This window comes from Heterodontus francisci, chromosome 38 (assembly GCF_036365525.1).
Source record: "Heterodontus francisci isolate sHetFra1 chromosome 38, sHetFra1.hap1, whole genome shotgun sequence".
In the NCBI taxonomy this organism is placed as follows: domain Eukaryota; kingdom Metazoa; phylum Chordata; class Chondrichthyes; order Heterodontiformes; family Heterodontidae; genus Heterodontus; species Heterodontus francisci.
This window is the reverse complement of record NC_090408.1, coordinates 46,188,745-46,207,944: the sequence shown is the minus strand read 5'-3', so window position 1 is coordinate 46,207,944 and position 19,200 is coordinate 46,188,745. Positions and strand designations below refer to the sequence as shown.

General features: G+C 45.8%; 1 protein-coding gene across 1 annotated transcript in view; it reads left to right on the top strand.

Moving 5' to 3' along the window:
• cilp (cartilage intermediate layer protein, nucleotide pyrophosphohydrolase) overlaps window positions 1-19,200 on the top strand; it is a 90,958-nt gene that overhangs the window by 37,888 nt on the left and 33,870 nt on the right. The window contains exons 4-7 of the mRNA XM_068017651.1: window positions 4,625-4,813; window positions 12,487-12,555; window positions 14,745-15,059; window positions 17,789-17,897. Of these exons, the coding sequence (XP_067873752.1) occupies window positions 4,625-4,813; window positions 12,487-12,555; window positions 14,745-15,059; window positions 17,789-17,897 (682 nt within the window). The remainder of the gene's footprint in view (window positions 1-4,624; window positions 4,814-12,486; window positions 12,556-14,744; window positions 15,060-17,788; window positions 17,898-19,200) is intronic.

Here is a 19,200-nt window from a genome sequence, read left to right as displayed (position 1 = left end):
AAGAAAATGTGTGCTTATGACAGATGTCAGGAGATAACACAATGGAGAACCAGACTGAATATAAAAGGTTCAAAGGAGAAGTGAAAAACAAAATAAGAGAAACAAAGCGTTAGTATGAAAACAGACTGGCTGTTAACATAAAAGGATGGTAAAAGGTCGAGTGGGGCCGATTAGGGACCAAAAAGGGGATTTACACATGGAGGCAGGGGGAATAGCTGAGATATTAAATGAATACTTTGCATCCGTCTTTACCAAGGAAGAAAATGCTACCCAGGTCACAGTGAAAGAGGAGGGAATTAATAAACTAGAAGGGTTTAAAATTGATAAGGAGGAGGTATTAGACAGGCTGTCTTTACTTAACGCTGATAAAGCACCAGGACAGGATGAGATGCATCCAAGGATACTGAGGGAAGTGAGTGAAAATTGCAGAGGCACTGGTCATAATTTTCCAGTTTTCTTTAGGCTCAGAGTGGTCCCAGAGGGGGGGCAGGGGGGTGAGAATTGCAAATGTTACACCTTTGTTCAAAAAAGGATGTAAAGATAAGCCCAACAACTACAAACCAGCCACTTCAACTTCGGTGGTGGGGAAACTTCTACAAACAATAATTTGGGACAAAATGAATGGGCACATGGGCAAATGCAGGTTAATTAAGAAAAGCCAGCATTGATTTGTTAAGGAAAAAGCGTGTTTAACTAACTTGCTGTAGTTTTTTGAAGGGGTAATTGAGAGAGTTGATGAGGGCAATGCTGTTGATGTAGTGTACATGGACTTCCAAAAGGCACTTGATACAGCACCACACAACAGAATTGTGACCAAAGTTATAGCTCATGGAGTAAAAGGGACAGTAGCAACACGGATACGAAATTGGCTGAGTGACAGGAAACGGAGCGTAGTGGTTATTGGATGTTTTACAGCTTGGAGGAAGGTTTGTATTGGAGTTCCCCAGGGCACAGTGTTGGGACCCTTGCTCTTCTTGATATATATTAATGACTTAGACCTTGGTGTACAGGGCACAATTTCAAAATTTGCGGATGATACGAAACATGGAAGCATTGTGAACTGTGGGGAGGATAGTGTAGAACTTCAAAAGGACATAACCAAGTTGGTGGAATGGGTAGACAAGTGGAAGATGAACTTCAATGTGGAGAAATGTGAAGTGATTCATTTTGATAGGAAGAACATGGAGCGATAATATAAAATAAAGAGTTCAACTCTAAAGGGAATGCAGGAGCAGAGGGACCTGGGTGCATAAATGCATAAGTCATTGAAGGTGGCAGGTCAGGCTGAGAGAGCAGTCAATAAAACATACAGTATCCTGGGCTTTATTAATAGGGACATAGAGTACAAGAGCAAGGAAGTTATGTTGAACTAGTTCGGCCTCAGCTGGAGGTTCGCTACCAGTTCTGGGTGCCACATTTAAGAAAAGATGTGAAGGCATTGGAGAGAGTGCAGAAAAGATTCACAAGAATGGTTCCAAGGATGAGAAACTTCATTTACGAAGACAGATTGGAGAAGTTGGGGCTGTTTTTCCCTTGAAGAGAAGTCTGGAAGGAGATTTGATAGAGATATTCAAAATCATGAGGGGTCTGGACAGAGTAGATAGGGAGAAACTGTTCCCACTCATGAAAGGATCGAGAATGAGAGGGCATAGATCAAAGGTAATTAGCAAAAGAAGCAATGGCAACATGAGGAAAAACTTATTTATGCAGCGAGTGGTTTGGATCTGGAATGCACTGCCAGAGCATGCAGTGGAGGCAGGTTCAATCCAGGCATAAAAAAGGGCATTAGATAGTTTTTGGGAGAAGGCGGGGTATGGCATTAAGTGAATTGCTCATTCGGAGAACCAGTGTAGACATGATGGGCCGAATGGCCTCCTTCTGCGCTGAACAATCCTTTGATTCCTCATAAACTCTATCTCCCTTGTCATCCAAGGAGCCTTGTTTTTGGTTCCCCTGCCTTATGTCCTTGTTGCAATTTACCTGTACCTGAAGTATCTCTTTCTTAAAAATAACCCATGTTCTGATACAGCTCTTCCTGCCAGTCTTTGATTCCATTCTACCCTGGCTAAATCCTTTCTCATTGCATTGAAACTAGCCCTCTTCCAATCTGGACATTCTACCTTCTTTTGTTCCTTGCTTTTCTGCATTACTAGCGTAAACTTTATGATACAATGATCACTCTTACCCAGTTGCTCCCTGACAGACACTTGGTCCACCTCATTTCCCAGCACCAGATCCAGCAATGCCTCTTTTCTAGTTGGGCTGAGAACATACTGATCAAGAAAGTTCTCCTGAACACATCTTAGAAACTCCTCCTCTCCTTTCCCTTGACTCTAAAATTATCCCAATTGATATTTGGGTAATTAAAGTCGCCCAATATACTCTATAATTCTCGCACATCTCTGTGATTTCCCTGAAAATTTGCTTCTCTCTCTCACTCACTCACTCACTCACTCACTCTCTCTCTCTCTCTTACTCTCTCACTCTCTCTCTCTCTCACTATTTAGAGGCCCACAGAATACCCCTAGTAACGTGATCATAACCTTTTGCTCCTCAATTCTAACCAAATGGATTCTGTCTTTGCCCCTTCAAGGATACCCTTCCTTTCCAGCCTGCAATGTCTTCCCAAATCAGTACTGCCACCCCACCTCCCCTTTCCCTATATTTTCTGAATACTTTATATTCTTGTATGTTAAGCACCCAATCCTCACCATTTTTAAGCCATGTTTCCGTTATTGCTACTACATCATATCCCCATACTTCTATTTGTGCTTTCAACACCCCATTAACATATTGTTTGCCTTTGTTCCATGACCTTTAGGTCAGCTATGTGGCCTTGTCCAATCTGCACCTTCTCCTTTGTTATCTCTTGCCCCACCCCCGCCTCACTTGCTTATAACCTGTGACATTTTTAATATTTGTCAGCTCCGAAGAAGGGTCACTGACCCGAAACGTTAACTCTGCTTCTCTTTCCACAGATGCTGCCAGACCTGCTGAGTGGCTCCAGCATTTCTTGTTTTTACTACTATCTATGCTTGTAGCTCACCAACCTTATTCACCAGTTTGTGCGTTTAGACACATGCGTTGTAATCCTGTCTTTGCATTCCTTGTAATCCTCATCAGTCCACTCCCATCTAATACAGAACTGCTCTCTTTTCTAGTACTGTCTAACATTCTCACTCTGACCGCACCTGATACTTTACAATTTCCTACTCTAGTGCTGTGTGTCTCTCCCAATTCTCTATGCACCTTGGTGTTCCTGTCTTGAACTATCTCCTGGTTATCACACCCCTGCCAAGTTAGTTTAAACCCTCCCCAGAAGCACTAGCAAATCACCCCACAAGGAATCTTGTCCCAGCTCTGTTCAGGTGCAGCCTGTACAGGTCCCATCTTCTCCAGAACTGGTCCCAGTGTCCCTGGAATCTAAAGCCCTCCCTCCTGCACCATCTTTCTACACTCACTTGCGCGTGGCACTGGGAGTAATCCAGAGATTACTACTTTTGAGGTCCTGATTGCTAATTTCTTACCTAGCTCCCTAAACTCTTTCTGCAGGACAACAACTCTCTTCCTACCTCTGTTGTTGGTACCAATGTGGAGTACGACTGCTGGCTGTTCACCCTCTCCCCTCATGTTGCTCTGCACCATTCAGTGACAGCCTTGACCCTGGCATCAAGGAGGCAACACACCATCCTGATTATTGCAATAAGTTTAAACGGACAGCTGGGTGTTCTTGTTCATGAGTCACGAAAAATTAACATGCGGGTGCAGCAAGCAATTAGGAAGGCAAATGCTATGTTGGCCTTTATTGCAATAGGATTTGAGTACAGGAGTAAAGAAGTCTTGCTGCAATTGTATAGAGCCTTAGTAGGACCGCACCTGGAGTATTGTGTACAGTTTTGGTCTCCTTCTCTAAGGAAGGATATACTTGCCATAGAGGGAGTGCAACAGAGGTTCACCAGACTAATCCCTGGGATGGAAGGATTGTCCTATGAGGAGAGATGGAGGAGACTGGGCCTATATTCTCTAGAATTTAGAATAGGAGGTGATCTCATTGAAGCATGCAAAATTCTTACCGGACTCGACAGGGTGGATGCAGGAAGGATATTTCCCATGGTGGGTGGGTCTAAAACCAGGGACACAGTCTCAGAATAAGAGGTAGGTCATTTAGGACTGAGATGAGGAGGAATTTCTTCACTCAGAGGGTGGTGAATCTTTGGAATTCTCTACCCCAGAGGGCTGTTGAGACTCAGTCATTGAGTATGGTTAAGACAGAGATTGATAGATTTCTAGATATTAAAGATATCAAGGGATATTGGGATAGTAAAATGGTTTTGAGGTAGTAGATCAACCATGACCTAGTTGAATGACGGAGCAGGCTTGAGGGGCCGAATGGCCTACTCCTGCTCCTATTTCCTATGTTCCTATTCATCCGTGACTTTCTGCTTATCTGCTTTATTTGACAATGACGGGTTGACTTCCCAACCTATTGGCAGGAGAATGATTCAGGATGTGAGCAGAAGTAGGGAGAAAATTGAAGAAAATAAATTAAAAATGGGAAGCAATATCGTTTAATATTCCAGGACAACAATTCAGAAACGATACAAATTCTTGATCTTTTCCTCAGGATCCATATCTGCTGTAGCTTGGAGTTCCTGGTCCCAGTGGTCAGTCTGGGGCCCCTGCACAGCAGCCTGTGAGCAGACAGGAGTGCAGATACGCAGGCGGACCTGCTCCATACACAACCAGAACCAAGAGCAGCAATGTCCAGGTCCTTTGGAGGAAGGGAGGATGTGCAAAGGCCCAGCTTGTGAAAGTATGTGCAAGTAATATCTTTAATTTTCCAGATGTGACACCCAATGGAGGGTTGCAGTAATGTCTGATTAGAATCATAGAAAGTTTAAGGCACAGAAGGAGGCCACTTGGCCCATCGTGTCTATGCCGGCCAAGAAATGATCCACCTATTCTAATCCCACCTTCCAGCATTTGGTCCGTAGCCCTGCAGATTACAGCACTTGCGGTGCATATCCAGACTCCTTTTGAATGAGTTGAGGGTTTCTGCCTCAACTACCCTTTCAGGCAGTGAGTTCCAGACCATCGGCACCCTCTGGGTGAAAAAGGTTTTCCTCATCTCACCTCTAATTTTTCTATCAATCATTTTAAATCTATACCCCCTCGTCACTGACCTGTCTGCTAAGTTGAATGGACCCTTCACCTCCACTATATACAGGCCCTTCAAAGTTTCGTACATTTCAATCAGATCTCCCCTCAACCTTCTCTGTTCCAAGGAGAATAACCCCAGCCTATCCAATCTTTCCTCAAAGCTGCATTTTTCCAGTCCTGGCAACATCCTCATAAATCTCTTCTGTACCCTCTCTAGTACAATTACACCCTTTCTGTAATGAGGTGACCAGAACTGCACACAGTACTCAAGTTGTGGCCTAACCAATGAGTTATACAGTTCCAGCACAACCTCCCTGCTCTTATATTCTATACCTCGGCTAATAAAGGAAAGGATTCCGTATGCCTCCTTAACCACCTTATCGACCTGTCCTGCTATCTTCAGGGATCTGTGGACATTCACTCCACTTCTCAGTATTTTCCCATTTATCGTGTATTCCTTTGCCTTGTTTGAACTCCCCAAATGCATCACCTCACACTTCTCCAGGTTTAATTCCATTTGCCACTTTTCTGCCCATCTGACCAGACCATCAATATCTTCCTGCAGCCTACAGCTATCCTCCTCGCTATCTACCACACGGCCAATCTTAGTGTCATCTGCAAACTTCTTGATCATGCCCCCTACATTTACGTCCAAATCATTAATATATACCACAAAAAGCAGGGGACTCAGTACTGAGCACTGCACTACCCTCATCTATCTTCCATGTTACTTCTTCGAAGATTTTGATCAAGTTGGTCAAACAAGATCTTCCCTTAACAAATTCATGCTGACTATCCTTGATTAATCTGTGCCTTTCCAAGTGACGGTTTATCCTGTCTCTCAGAATAGATTCCAATGATTTGCCCACTACTGAAGTTAGACTGACTGGCCTGTAATTATTCCGTCTATCCCCTCGCTCTCTTTTTAAACAGAGGTATAACGTTAGCAGTTCTCCAATCCTGTGGCACCACACCTGTATCCAGTGAGGACCGAGAAATGATCGTCAGTTACAGTAGCTACAATAGAAATATTTATCTGTTTCAGAAATGGTATAGAAGATTACAGTAATTATCCTAAATAAGACAAATAAGCCAATTAAGCAGGTTCTAGGGGCTGTTTGGCCTACTCCTGCTCCTATTTCTTATGCTCTTATGTTCAATCAGTAGATTCTAATTATTTTGCTTGTCACCTCTTCCCTTTACAATGCTGGAGCCAACTAAGACACTAATCGGGTTTACATTAATTTTCATGGCACCTCTCCCTTTCCTTACCATTCGAACATGCGATGTGACTTGTTGCTATATATTTTATTCAACAACGTGCACATGCTCCAGCAAGACAGTAATTCCATTTGAATTTTGCTGGTAGCATCTAAAACGGAGTAGTGTCATTTGACAGCTCCAATCAAAGACAAAACAATGTCACTGTTGCCTTTGTGTTCTTAATGACTCAGTTGAAAATAAAACAATTTTGGAGTCCAGGCATTGAAATCATGTTGAAGGGAAAGGCAGACACAGAATAATTAAGAAAAGCTGTTATTAACCATTGTTGTTTCAGCTCTGTAACACTGCGTTCTATTCCTTGGAGATGGAAGGTTCATCTTTCTGGCATTAACTGGAGTAAGGTAGATAGTGAGTTCTAAGTTTCCAATAACAGCAAATAGGAATTCACACACAGAATTATCTGGCTTTGGGAAATTTTTATTGAGTCTACCTAAGTGAATGGAAATTGCATATTAGTGCATGTTTCTGGTTGGAATGAAATTCAATGCTGCAAGGTATAAAATGGCGCAGCATAGTGTCTGTCTCATTCAAGGAGTGTTTCATAGAGCCCAGTGTGATATGGAATAGTCCAGCATTGTGTCTGCCTGGAAACACACACAAGTCAGGGATTCTTCACCCTGACATTGAATCATTTAAGTGAAAAGTAGGAAGTGTCTTTAGAAACAAACAAACAAAATAATCCAACTCAGTGTTTGGTGGCAAAAGTTTCACCAGTCTGTGTATCAGGCAATGACTGGACACTTTCCACTCTAAGGAACATTACAGTCTGAAGGTGAAATAGAACAACAAGCCTGATAGCAAACATAGTTTAGAATAGGAGTCAAAGAACACTGATGCCCCATTGGTCCAGCTGCTGTCTGACACTACTTCTTCCAGTCAGTCAATGTCCACCATTTCTCACTTCAGTGACTACTCATTAGCTAAAACTATTGTAGCCACTGCCTATCAGCACTGCAGTTAAATCTCTGCCCTTCACTCTAAACAGTTACCAACATCTTGGGCTCTGCACTCAACCAGCTGGTCATTCTAACCATTAATTGTTGGTACAGGTCATGCCAATGACTACTTTCTGCACTGGTCATTCCTGTCTTTACCCTCTTTTTTATTATTTGTTCACGGGATGTGGGCATCGCTAGCGAGGCCAGCATTTATTCCCCATCCCTTATTCCCTTAAGAAAGTGGTGGTGAACTGCCATCTTGAACCACTGCAGTTCATCTGGTGCAGGTACACCCACAGTGCTGTTAGGAAGGGAGTTCCATGATTTTACACAGCAACAGTGAAGGAATGGCAATATAGTTCCACGTCAGGATGGTGTGTGACTTGGAGGGGAAATTGCAGGTGATGGTGTTCCCATGCATCTGCTTACTTTCTTCTTCTAGATGGTAGAGGTTGCGGGTTTGGAAGGTGCTGTCAAAGGAGATTTGGCAGGTTGCTGCAGTGCATCTTGTAGATGGTACACACTGCTGCCACTGTGTGCTGTTGGTGGAGGGAGTGAGTGTTTAAGCTGGTGGATGGGGTGCCGATCAAACGGACTGCTTTGTCCTGGATGGAGCCGAGCTTCTTGAGTGTTGTTGGAGCTGCCCTCATCCAGGGAAGTGGAGAGTATTCCATTGTACTCCTGACTTGTGTCTTGTTGATGGTGGACAGGATTTGGGGAGTTAGGTGAGTTACTCGCCGCATAATTCCCAGTCTTTGACCTTTTCTTGTAGCCACGGTAGTTATATGGCTGATCCTGTTATGTTCCTGGTCAATAGTAACTCCCAGTATGCTATTGGTGGGGAATTCAGGAGTGGTAATGTTATTGAATTTCAAGGAGAGATGCTTAGCTTCTCTCTTGGAGATGGTAATTGGCTGGCACTTGTGTGGCATGAATATTACTTGCCACTTATCAGCTCAAGCCTGAATGTTGCTCAGGTTTTGCTGCCTGCTGATATGGACTGCTTCATTATCTGAGGAGCTGTATGTGGTACTGAACATTGTGCAATCCTCAACAAACATCCCTACTTCTGATTTTTATAATGAAGGGAAGACCATTGATGAAGAAGTTAAAGATGGTTGGGCATAAGACACTGCCCTAAGGAACTCCTGCAGCAATATCCTGGAGCCGAGATGATTGGTCTGCAACAACCACAACTGTCTTCCTTTTGTCAAGGTATGACTCCAATCAGTGGAGTTTTCCAAAAGCAAAATACTGCGGATGCTGGAAATCCAAAATAAAAACAGAAAATGCTGCAAATAATCAGCAAGTCTGGCAGCATCTGGGGCTGGATTTTATGAGCTTGCCGCCGATGTCAGCAGCGAGCTCCAAAAATGGCGGCCCACCCGTGTGGGCTGCACGCCAAAGAGCCACCACAATCTCAAGTGTGGTGGCTCATTTAAATAGTCGGAGTGGGCCGTCGCCCGCCCCCACACCCCCCAATCACATGGAGGGGGTGGGCTGTCCTTTCTCGGCAATGGCGTCAGCTGCCTGTGTGCTTTAAAGGCATTTTTTTTTTAATTCATTCATGGGATGTGGGCATCACTGGCCAGGCCAGCATTTATTGCCCATCCCTAATTGCCCTTGAGAAGGTGGTGGTGAGCTGCCTTCTTGAACTGCTGCAGTCCATTTGGGGTGGGTACATCCACAGTGCTGTTAGGAAGGGAGTTCCAGGATTTTGACCCAGTGACAGTGAAGGAATGGCGATATAGTTCCAAGTCAGGATGGTGTGTGACTTGGAGGGGAACTTGCAGGTGGTGGTGTTCCCATGTATTTTCTGCCCTTGTCCTTCTAGTTGGTAGAGATCGCGGGTTTGGAAGGTGCTGTCTAAGGAGCCTTGGTGCATTGCTGCAGTGCATCTTGTAGATGGTACACACTGCTACCACTGTGCGTCGGTGGTGGAGGGAGTGAATGTTTGTAGATGGGGTGCCAATCAAGTGGGCTGCTTTGTCCTGGATGGTGTCGAGCTTCTTGAGTGTTGTTGGAGCTACACCCATCCAGGCAAGTGGAGAGTATTCCATCACACTCCTGACATGTGCCTTGTAGATGGTGGACAGGCTTTGGGGAGTCAGGAGGTGAGTTACCCGCCTCCGGATTCCTAGCCTCTGACCTGCTCTTGTAGCCACGGTATTTATATGGCTACTCCAGTTCAGTTTCTGGTCAATGGTAGCCCCAAGGATGTTGATAGTGGGGGATTCAGCAATGGTAATGCCATTTAATGTCAAGGGGAGATGGTTAGATTCTCTCTTGTTGGAGATGGTAATTGCCTGGCACTTGTGTGGCGCGAATGTTACTTGCCACTTATCAGCCCAAGCCTGGATATTGTCCAGGTCTTGCTGCATTTCTACACGGACTGCTTCAGTATCTGAGGAATCACGAATGGTGCTGAACATTGTGCAATCATCCGCGAACATCCCCACTTCTGACCTTATGATTGAAGGAAGGTCATTGATGAAGCAGTTGAAGATGGTTGGGCCTAGGACACTACCCTGAGGAACTCCTGCAGTGATGTCCTGGAGCTCAGATGATTGACCTCCAACAACCACAACCATCTTTCTTTGCGCTAGGTATGACTCCAGCCAGCAGAGGTTTTCCCCCCTGATTCCCATTGACCTCAGTTTTGCTAGGGCTCCTTGATGCCATACTTGGTCAAATGCTGCCTTGATGTCAAGGGCAGTCACTCTCACCTCACCTCTTGAGTTCAGCTCTTTTGTCCGTGTTTGAACCAAGGCTGTAATTAGGTCAGGAGCTGAGTGGCCCTGGCGGAACCCAAACTGAGCATCACTGAGCAGGTTATTGCTAAGCAAGTGCTGCTTGATGGCACTGTTGATGACACCTTCCATCACTTTACTGATGATTGAGAGTAGACTGATGGGGCGGTAATTGGCCGGGTTGGACTTGTCCTGCTTTTTGTGTACAGGACATACCTGGGCAATTTTCCACATTGCACGGTAGATGCCAGTGTTGTAGCTGTACTGGAACAGCTTGGCTAGGGGTGCGGCAAGTTCTGGAGCACAGGCCTTCAGTACTATTGCCGGAATATTGTCAGAGCCCATAGCATTTGCAGTATCCAGTGCCTTCAGTCGTTTCTTGATATCACATGGAGTGAATCGAATTGGCTGAAGTCTGGCATCTGTGATGCTGGGGACTTCAGGAGGAGGCCGAGATGGATCATCAACTCGGCACTTCTGGCTGAAGATTGTTGCAAATGCTTCAGCTTTTTCTTTCAAATACAAATAATACAAGTGTATTATACAAATACACTTATATAAAAACATTTATTATGCCCTTCCCCCACCCCCACAATAACAATGACATTAACTATTTGCCCTTCACCTCCTTTAACATCTAACCTTTCCCCCCAAACTGCACAAAGTTTAATGTACAACCCTTCCCACCATCCCCTACACCCATGATGTTTATTTGACCCCATTTCCCCCCCCACCCGCCCACAGTGATACTCTTCCCTCCTGCCCCCTCCCACCAGCATCATGCCTCGTTTCCCCAGACGAGGATCTGAAGGCAGGCGAGTTCCGGCCACTGTGCCGAGCAACACGGCGGGCCCTCCACAACGGGAGAGTACATGTAAATGTATTAATTCAATTAATTTGCATGTGTTGATTGTGGTCCTGTCGCCCAGTGGCCGGGGTGATGCCACCACGGAGCCTCGCCACCGTCTGGAGGAGCAGGCCAGGCCCTGCCGCCATTGAGGTCTTTGGTGGGCCTCATCTGGAGCCATCTTCAGGCCCCCCCCCTCCTCCCACCGCCACAGATTTCGACGTTGAGGGCTGCTTCAAATCCAGCCCCTGTGGAGAGAAAAAGAGTTTAACATTTCAGGTCTGTGACTTTTAATCAGAACTCAGTACACAAGCGGTTCTGATGAAAGGTCACAGACCTGAAATGTTAAACACTGTATTTCTCTCCACAGATGCTGCAATACCAGCTGTTTTTATTAGTGGAGCGTTTCCCCCGATACTCATTGACTCCAATTTAACTAGGGCTTCTTGATGCCACGCTCGGTTAAATGCTGCCTTGATGCCAAGGTCAGCCACTCTCACCTCCACTCTGGACCAAGACTGTAATGAGGTCTGGAGCTCAGTGGCCCTGGCAGAACCCAAACTGAACATCACTGAGCAGGTTATTACTGGGCAAGTGCCACTTGATAGCACTGTTGACGATGCCTTCCATTACTTTGCTGATGATTGAGTAGACTGATGGGGTGGTAATTGGCCGGATTGGATTTGTCCTGCTTTTTGTGGACAGAACATACCTGAGCAATTTTCCACATTGTCGGGTGGATGCCTGTGTTCTAGCTCTACTGGAACAACTTCATTAGCGGCCCAAGTAGTTCAGGAGCACAAGTCTTCAGTACTACAGTCAGGATGTTGTCAGGGCCCATAGGCTTTGCCGTATGCAGTGCATTCAGCTATTTCTTGATATCGCATGGAGTGAATCAAATTGGCTGAAGACTGGTTTCTTTGACGCTGCGGACCTCAGGAGGAGGCCAAAATAGTTCATCCACTCAGCACTTCCGGCCTAAGATGGATGTAAATGCTTCAGCCTTGTCTTTTGCACTGACCTGCTGGGCTTCCCCTGTCATTGAGGATGGGGATGTTTGTGGATCCTCCTCCTCCAGTTAGTTGTTTAATTGTCCACCACCATTCACGACTGGATATGACTGGACTGCAGAGTTTCAGTCTGATCTGTTGGTTGTGGGATTGCTTAGCTTTGTCTATAGCATGCATGTAGTCTGTGTTGTAACTTCACCAGGCTGGCCTCTCATTTTAAGGTATGCCTGGTGCTGCTCCTGGAATGCTCTCCTACACTCTTCATTGAACCAAGGTTGGTCCCCTGGCTTGATATTAGTGGTAGAGTGAGAGATATGCTGGGCCCTGAGGTTACAGCTTGTGGTTGAATACAATTCTTCTGCTGCTGATGGCCCACAGAGCCTATACTTGTCACTCTGGGCATTACCTATCCCTAACACTGCACAAGTTTGCTTCTTTATTGGCCACTAATTACTTTGTGATGATTGATAATTTTCCTATTTGTATTCTGATCACAGTTACTCCTTCAACTGCCACCAGGTCACTCAACATTCCAATGAAAAGTAGCGAGGAGGAGCAGCAAGCTGGTAATATCTGATTCACTCATCTTTACTCTAATGCAGGCATGAAAAATAAATCTCATTCCCAAAGTAGTAACTTGTAATATCATTTTGAGATGAAATTCCAATCAGATTATTTTGTTTGCAAAGTCAAACGGTAGATTAATTCTTTCCATTATATTCCAGAATTCCACTGAAAAACAGTTTGAATTTTCAACTTACCCTCCCATCTCTTAATTCTCTTAAGAACACATGGAAATTGTCAAAACATATCAAATTTGTCATTGCCCATGTATTTATTTGTCAGTTTTAAAACATGTTGGGGTGAATTTCCTTGTCTTATAGATGTATTAACCTGCAAGAAAGCTGCAGGAAATTATTTTAGGATGGAAATTTGGATGGAAGTCATTTCTGCCACTTGTGAAGCTTTTAAGTAACTTCACCCAAGTTTCCTCCTTTTTTTTCAACCTTCCTACATTCTGCCCACCGATTCCTTTCTGGTTCATGTGTGAATTTCAGATTGAGGTGAATTACACAGTAGGTGCAAGTTTCCTAGATTTGCACAACTAATACACGCTGGGTAAGTTCAATGAGTTGCACCAACTGCAGGAACAGCTGATCGAAGTGAAGTGAGGGGTTTGGCAGCTAGAAAAATGTGAATTGTTTTTAGTGATTTCTGGAGCTTGGAAATGCTTTGAGTTCTTCTAATTTTGCATTTCTCTTTCTGCCAAGACCTGCATTTAATTCTGATTGGCTCTCAGGGGTCATCACACTGGGGGTCTATACATTGAAGGCTCAGTGCACTGGAGGCTCTGTACCATGGAGGCTGTTCATAGTCTGCAGAAGGTTCCTGGGCCTGAGACAGCAGGGTAATACTGGCAGAGAACATCAGCTTTCTGCACCTCATAAGTTTGTTCCTGGCAGCCTTGTGACTTCCATGTTCCACAGTGCTCTGATGGGGGAAGGTCAGGAGGCTGAGAGATGGGGATGGGGTTCATGCCAGGCAGATAGATTTCCCCCATTGCACTGGGCCCTGGATCTTCTGCAGATCCCAGTGAAGCAGTCGGCCCACTGCACAGGTTCCCGCATGCAAGAGAAAGCCTGTGAGATGTTGCTGTATTGGAGAGTGCAGACTCCAGAGTGCACAGCCTGTTTGTTGTACTGTGTGGCCCTTATAAGATTGCAATGCACGCTTGCATACATATTAAACGGAACTTTGGTTGTGTGGGGCTTGTTTGTTTGACTGTGCAGTATGTTGCAGATTGCTTTGTGGCCGTGCATCTGCGCACTTTAGAGGGAACATTGACCTGGGGCAGATTTCCCTCTTTCCCACCTACAGCCACTGATTTCATTCCATTGAGATTATCTGACAGGAGCCCTTGTGTCAATTTCCCCACTGCTTTGGCAAAGCTTAACACTCAGCTGGAAAGATTAAACACTCATCCCTCTCTATTGCAGCAGGCCATTGACCTGTTTCACCTACTCCCTCTTGAAGGGATGAATGTGCAATGAATATCTCCATACAAATAAACTCTTCAAAGGAGCTGAATATTCTAAATGAGCAGATATCTTAATTTGCTGAAATCATTGTGCCAGATTTTATTTTGGCAATGGGGGTCCCGGCAATGGGCTAGAGGCGGGTTAGAAGCCGCCTTGCCCCTCTACCGGACCCCCATAGGTATATAACGGCAGGCCGCCCATTAACTACCCAGTGTTGGGGACACCGTCCTTTTAGGGATGAGCTCCCACCTCCAGAGCTGTCGGCCAATTGGGAGGCTGGCAAAGCCACCAGGAGCAGTGGCCACTGCCAGTATACAGGAGAGAAAACCCCGGGACAGGTGAGCAGGTCGGGTTGCTGGGGTCATTGAGACAGGCCCTGGCGATGGGGTGGGGGAATTGTCAGTAAGGATGGGGATGTCATCCTGGGGGACGACAATTGCCACTGGGGGAGGCTTTCCAGGGGCCCTGGATTGCCCCCAAAGGAAGAATCCCCGACCCCACTAGCAGGCTGCCAGGTTTTACCTGGTGATGTCCCCCCATGGTGGTGGGCCCCTCTGCCTCCATGTCTGCCTCCTAGGACAGAACAAAATTCATCCCAATATTTTTCTGTCGGCAGAAGAAAATATAGTATTTTCTTTGTTCTTGAACATGTTGATCCTTTTGTATTTAAACTGTGTGTGAATTGAATATATCCAGCTTTGAATGCTGTGTTGCAGGTTGTGAACTCAGATGCACTATGGGTCGTGTAAATGCGGAGTGTAGTCGATGCATGTGCGAAGAGCATCTACTCTATGGTTCTGTACATCTTCAAGATGGCGCTCCTGCCTCCAAGGCAACTGTCCACCTTTGGGGAAACTCAGACAAAGTCCTGACAGTCTGTGATACGAAGGGAAAGTTCAGGATTCCTGGCCTTTGCCCTGATGGCAAAACAGCTTTAAAAATTAAGAAGGCTTATTATGGAACTGCAGTTGTCACACTGAGTGTAAACAACAGCAAAATGTCTACGATTGAAGTGAAACTTAAGAGATCTGGTAATGATTATCACTCAAATTAAAAGTTTCACAAATTACACTGAACTTCATTATTAGATACCCAAAAATAATATACATTCCACATATTACAACCCTTCATTGTAACATACTCCTTTTTAATACTCTTCCTCATTTCACATGTCACATTACATGCACTTTCAATACATACCCAATAATACTGTAACTCCACATTATTACATAGCCCTCAATTTTGTAGTCACTCTATGTAGAGAGAAAAGCAGGTACAGAAAGAGGATGGTAACTGACAGTCAGCAGGGAAGGAGGAACTATAGAATCTGGTCCAGTCCAATGGGTAGGATGTATTTGCTATCTATGGGGATAAAGAAAAAGACTGTAGGTTGGATAACCAAAATGCAAATCAAGGCAATGTGGAGCAGGAGGCAATTTAAGGGGTTGGCAGAGGAGGAGAAGAGTAGAAAGGTTGTTACAGGGAGCCAATAATCAGGGGGATCGACAGCATCCTCTGCAGCAATGATTAAGAGTCCTGTTGGGCGTGTTGCCGACCTAGTGCCAGGACTTTTTTTATTCATTCATGGGATGTGCGTATCGCTGGCTAGGAGAGCATTTATTGTCCATCCCTAATTGCCCTCGAGAAGGTGGTGGTGAGCTGCCTTCTTGAACCGCTGCAGTCCATGTGGCGTAGGTACACCCACAGTGCTGTTAGGAAGGGAGTTCCAGGATTTTGACCCAGTGACAGTGAAGGAACAGCGATATAGTTCCAAGTCAGGATGGTGTGTGACTTGGAGGGAACTTGTAGGTGATAGTGTTCCCAGAGCTACATGGTAATTGGTAGAGGGACAAACATTCAGTAAAGTGAACGTGTGGCTGAAAGATTGGTGATGGGAAGGAGCCATTCCACTTCAAAGGAAACTGGTACCAGTACTGGGACAGGAAGGAGCTGTACCGCTGGAAGTGGCTGCATGTGAACTGAGCTGCAACCAAACTCCTAGTGGAAAGGATAAATTCAGCCGTAGAAAGGATTTTAAACCAATAAAGAGGGAGAGGGGTTTTTCCTCATAAACTGAAAGAGGCAAGACAGCTCAAGGTGTAAAAGCAATGAATTTCTAGAGTTTCCTAAAACATTGCCCCTGATATTAAACAAATTTAAAGAGATAAATATGAGGCGCACAACCCCAACACACCACACCATACCCTTCGCCCTCTTTACAAAATTGGATATCGGGGCATTTGAGTATCTCAGGTGGAGAGTGGGAGGTTTCATTAACAAATTTAAATCAGGCTCCTAAAATGGAAGCAGAGCTCAGGAAACCCGACAGAGATAGGGAGGCGGGAGCTAGTAGCTGGTCACCCACCGCCCAGCCCTCCTGATCTCACACCCCACCACACTCTCCCTCACACCCCACCACACCCTCCCTCACACCCTCCCTCGCACTCCCCCAGACCCTCCCTCGCACCCACCAACATCCTCCTTCATACCTCCCCAGACCCTCCCTCACCCCCTCACCCCCCAGACCCTCCCATACACCCCCTCATGCCCTCCCTCACACCCCTCCAGACTGTCCCTCACACCCCCCCCGACCCCCCTGACCCCGACCAGACCCTCCCTCACAGCCCCCAGGAAGTATTCAACCTCCCTCAGACCCATTTGCAGCCTTTTGACCCCCTCCTGATCACAGCCTGTCCAATGGCCAATGGCCAGGATTGTTCTTGAGGGTCCACTGGCCTGGTTGGGGGGCTCTTGCTGCTGGCCTTTCCTCCCGACTACTGGTGAGCTGTCCATCTGTTCAGCTGCCAGGGGACAACACAATACATGTCAGTGAGGTCCTTTCATTGTTCATTTGCTGGATTCTCTCTCCCCCTGACCCCTCCCTGCACTTTCCACACACTTTCACCCTAGAGGCCTGCTTTAGGTCAGGACAAAGAACCCAACCCGAACCCACCCTGAACCACATCGGGCCTGAGCCCGACCCGGCCCGAGTCCCTCCAATTTTGCCCAGAACCCGCCCAACCCAAACCCACCACTACTTGACCTGACCCGAACCTGACCCAACCATCCCTTTACTTACCTTCCTGACACTGAACTTGCAGGAAACTGCAGCGCATGAGTGGTGATGTCATAGTGCCGTCACTTGTTCACTGCACCGACTCCGTTTCGTCCCGGACTCCCAGCTCAGCTAAGTTTTTTTTTATTTTTAATACTTACCAACAGAGCACTTACCGTGTGTGTCCGGCCTGACCCGACCTGACTCGATCTGGACTCGGCCCGACCCGAGCCAAACCCAACACATGTCATTGGGTCCTGTCGGGTTCGGGTCAGGTAACAGGCCTCTACTTCACCCTCTCCCCTCCCCACTCTGGCCCCACTCCTCACATCACCCATCCCTCCCAAGTACTCTCTCCATATCTACCCCTCAGTTCTCCTCCCATGCCTCCTCCCTCCCTGTCCCCTCGCTGTCTTGATTGGTTTCCAATAGATATTGTTGAGAACCTTTTAACACTCACAATCTAGCCCCATACAGGAGGGCTGCTCCTTTGAGGTGAGATGTTGCAAGGGTTCCAGCAATGAGGCCAGGGGAGGGGCTGGAAGAAACATAATGTTTCCGATGAGTGCAAGATCACTTGGGGTAACCTACATAACCAGGACACAATTAATATAATCAGCAGCATAGGATACAATCACTCCAAGAGCATATGCAACCTGTTGGGATGGTTTGATTTTGCTAAATCTTGATCTTTGTCCAATGCAGAAAAGCCATATATCAGGAAACAGCCGGTAAGCAAAGTCAGGCATGAAGGGCAAAGTGTAACTTTCTGCTGCAAGGTTCTATGTAATCCACCACCTGACAAGTACTTCTGGTAAGAACCCCTATTTATTTAAACTTAACATTGTCTTATTTGTTCTTTTATCCCTTCAGGGCCTCTTCCCTCCCTATCTATGTAATCTTTATAGCTAATACCCTTCAGGACACGGGGTCTGAGTAGCTGAGGGCGCAGTCACTAATGGTGCAGTGAACAGGGGGATGCACTACAGGATAGTTAGAAGATTGGAGAGTTCGGGATGGATGGGGGAGCCAGGGGGTGGGGGGGTGGGTGGGGGTCATTTTTTTAAGATGGAGAAGGTTTCAGAGATTGGGAGGGATTAGGTCCTGGAGAGATTTGAAAACAGGGTGCAGAGGAGATTTACCAGAATGATTCCAGGGATGAGGGAGTTTAGCTACAAAGTTAGGTTGGAGAAGCTGGGGTTGTTCTCCTTGGAGCAAATGGAATTGGGGAAGATTTGGTAGAGGTGTACAAAATTATGATAGATTTAGGTAAGGTAGACCAAGAAAAGCTGTTCTCATTAGCTGATGGTATAAGGACTAGGGGGACAGAGATTTAAGATTTTGTGCAGGAGATGCAAGGGGGATGTGAGGAAGAACCTTTTTACACAGCGAGTGGTAATGACCTGGAACTCGCTGCCTATGAGGGTCTTGGAGGCGGAGACAATGAATGATTTAAAAAGATGGGCGCTTGAGGGAAATAAACGTCAAGGATTATGGGGATAGAGTGGGGTAATGGGACTGATGGGATAGCTCTACAGAGAGTCAGCATGAACGCGATGGGCTGAATACCCTCCTTCTGTGCTGTAATGACACTATAACAAGGATAAGAATTTTAAATGAGACATCAGGGCACCAAGAGCCGATGTAAGGGAAGAAGATAGAGATGAACTTTTGTGGAATAGGATACAGGCAGCAGAGTTTTGATGCACTGAACTTTGTAGCGATGGGAATTGAAAGCCCAGGAGAGATTGAAGTAATCAAATTTGGAAGTCACGCGGAATTCTGTCTACTTCAATGGAGTAAGCATCTCCAGAGTACTTAACTCGGGAATTTGGTGAGAGGGGGAATTCGGCACAGTGGAGGGAAGATGGAGCAGTCAAGACAGGGGATGAAAGCTGAGGTCTAGATGCATTATTTATGTAAGCAGGTTGGTGATTGGTTGGTGAGTTTTACAGGTTTTTTCCCTCTAAACTAGGGTAGTAGTTTAAACTAGGACCGAAGAGATATCATTAATATATTAAATTTATAGCTTAACTAGTTAAACTACTTAATATAGCTACAAGTAATTGTTGAGTAACATTTCAAAACATTAAACCCTAACTAATTAAATAAAGTAC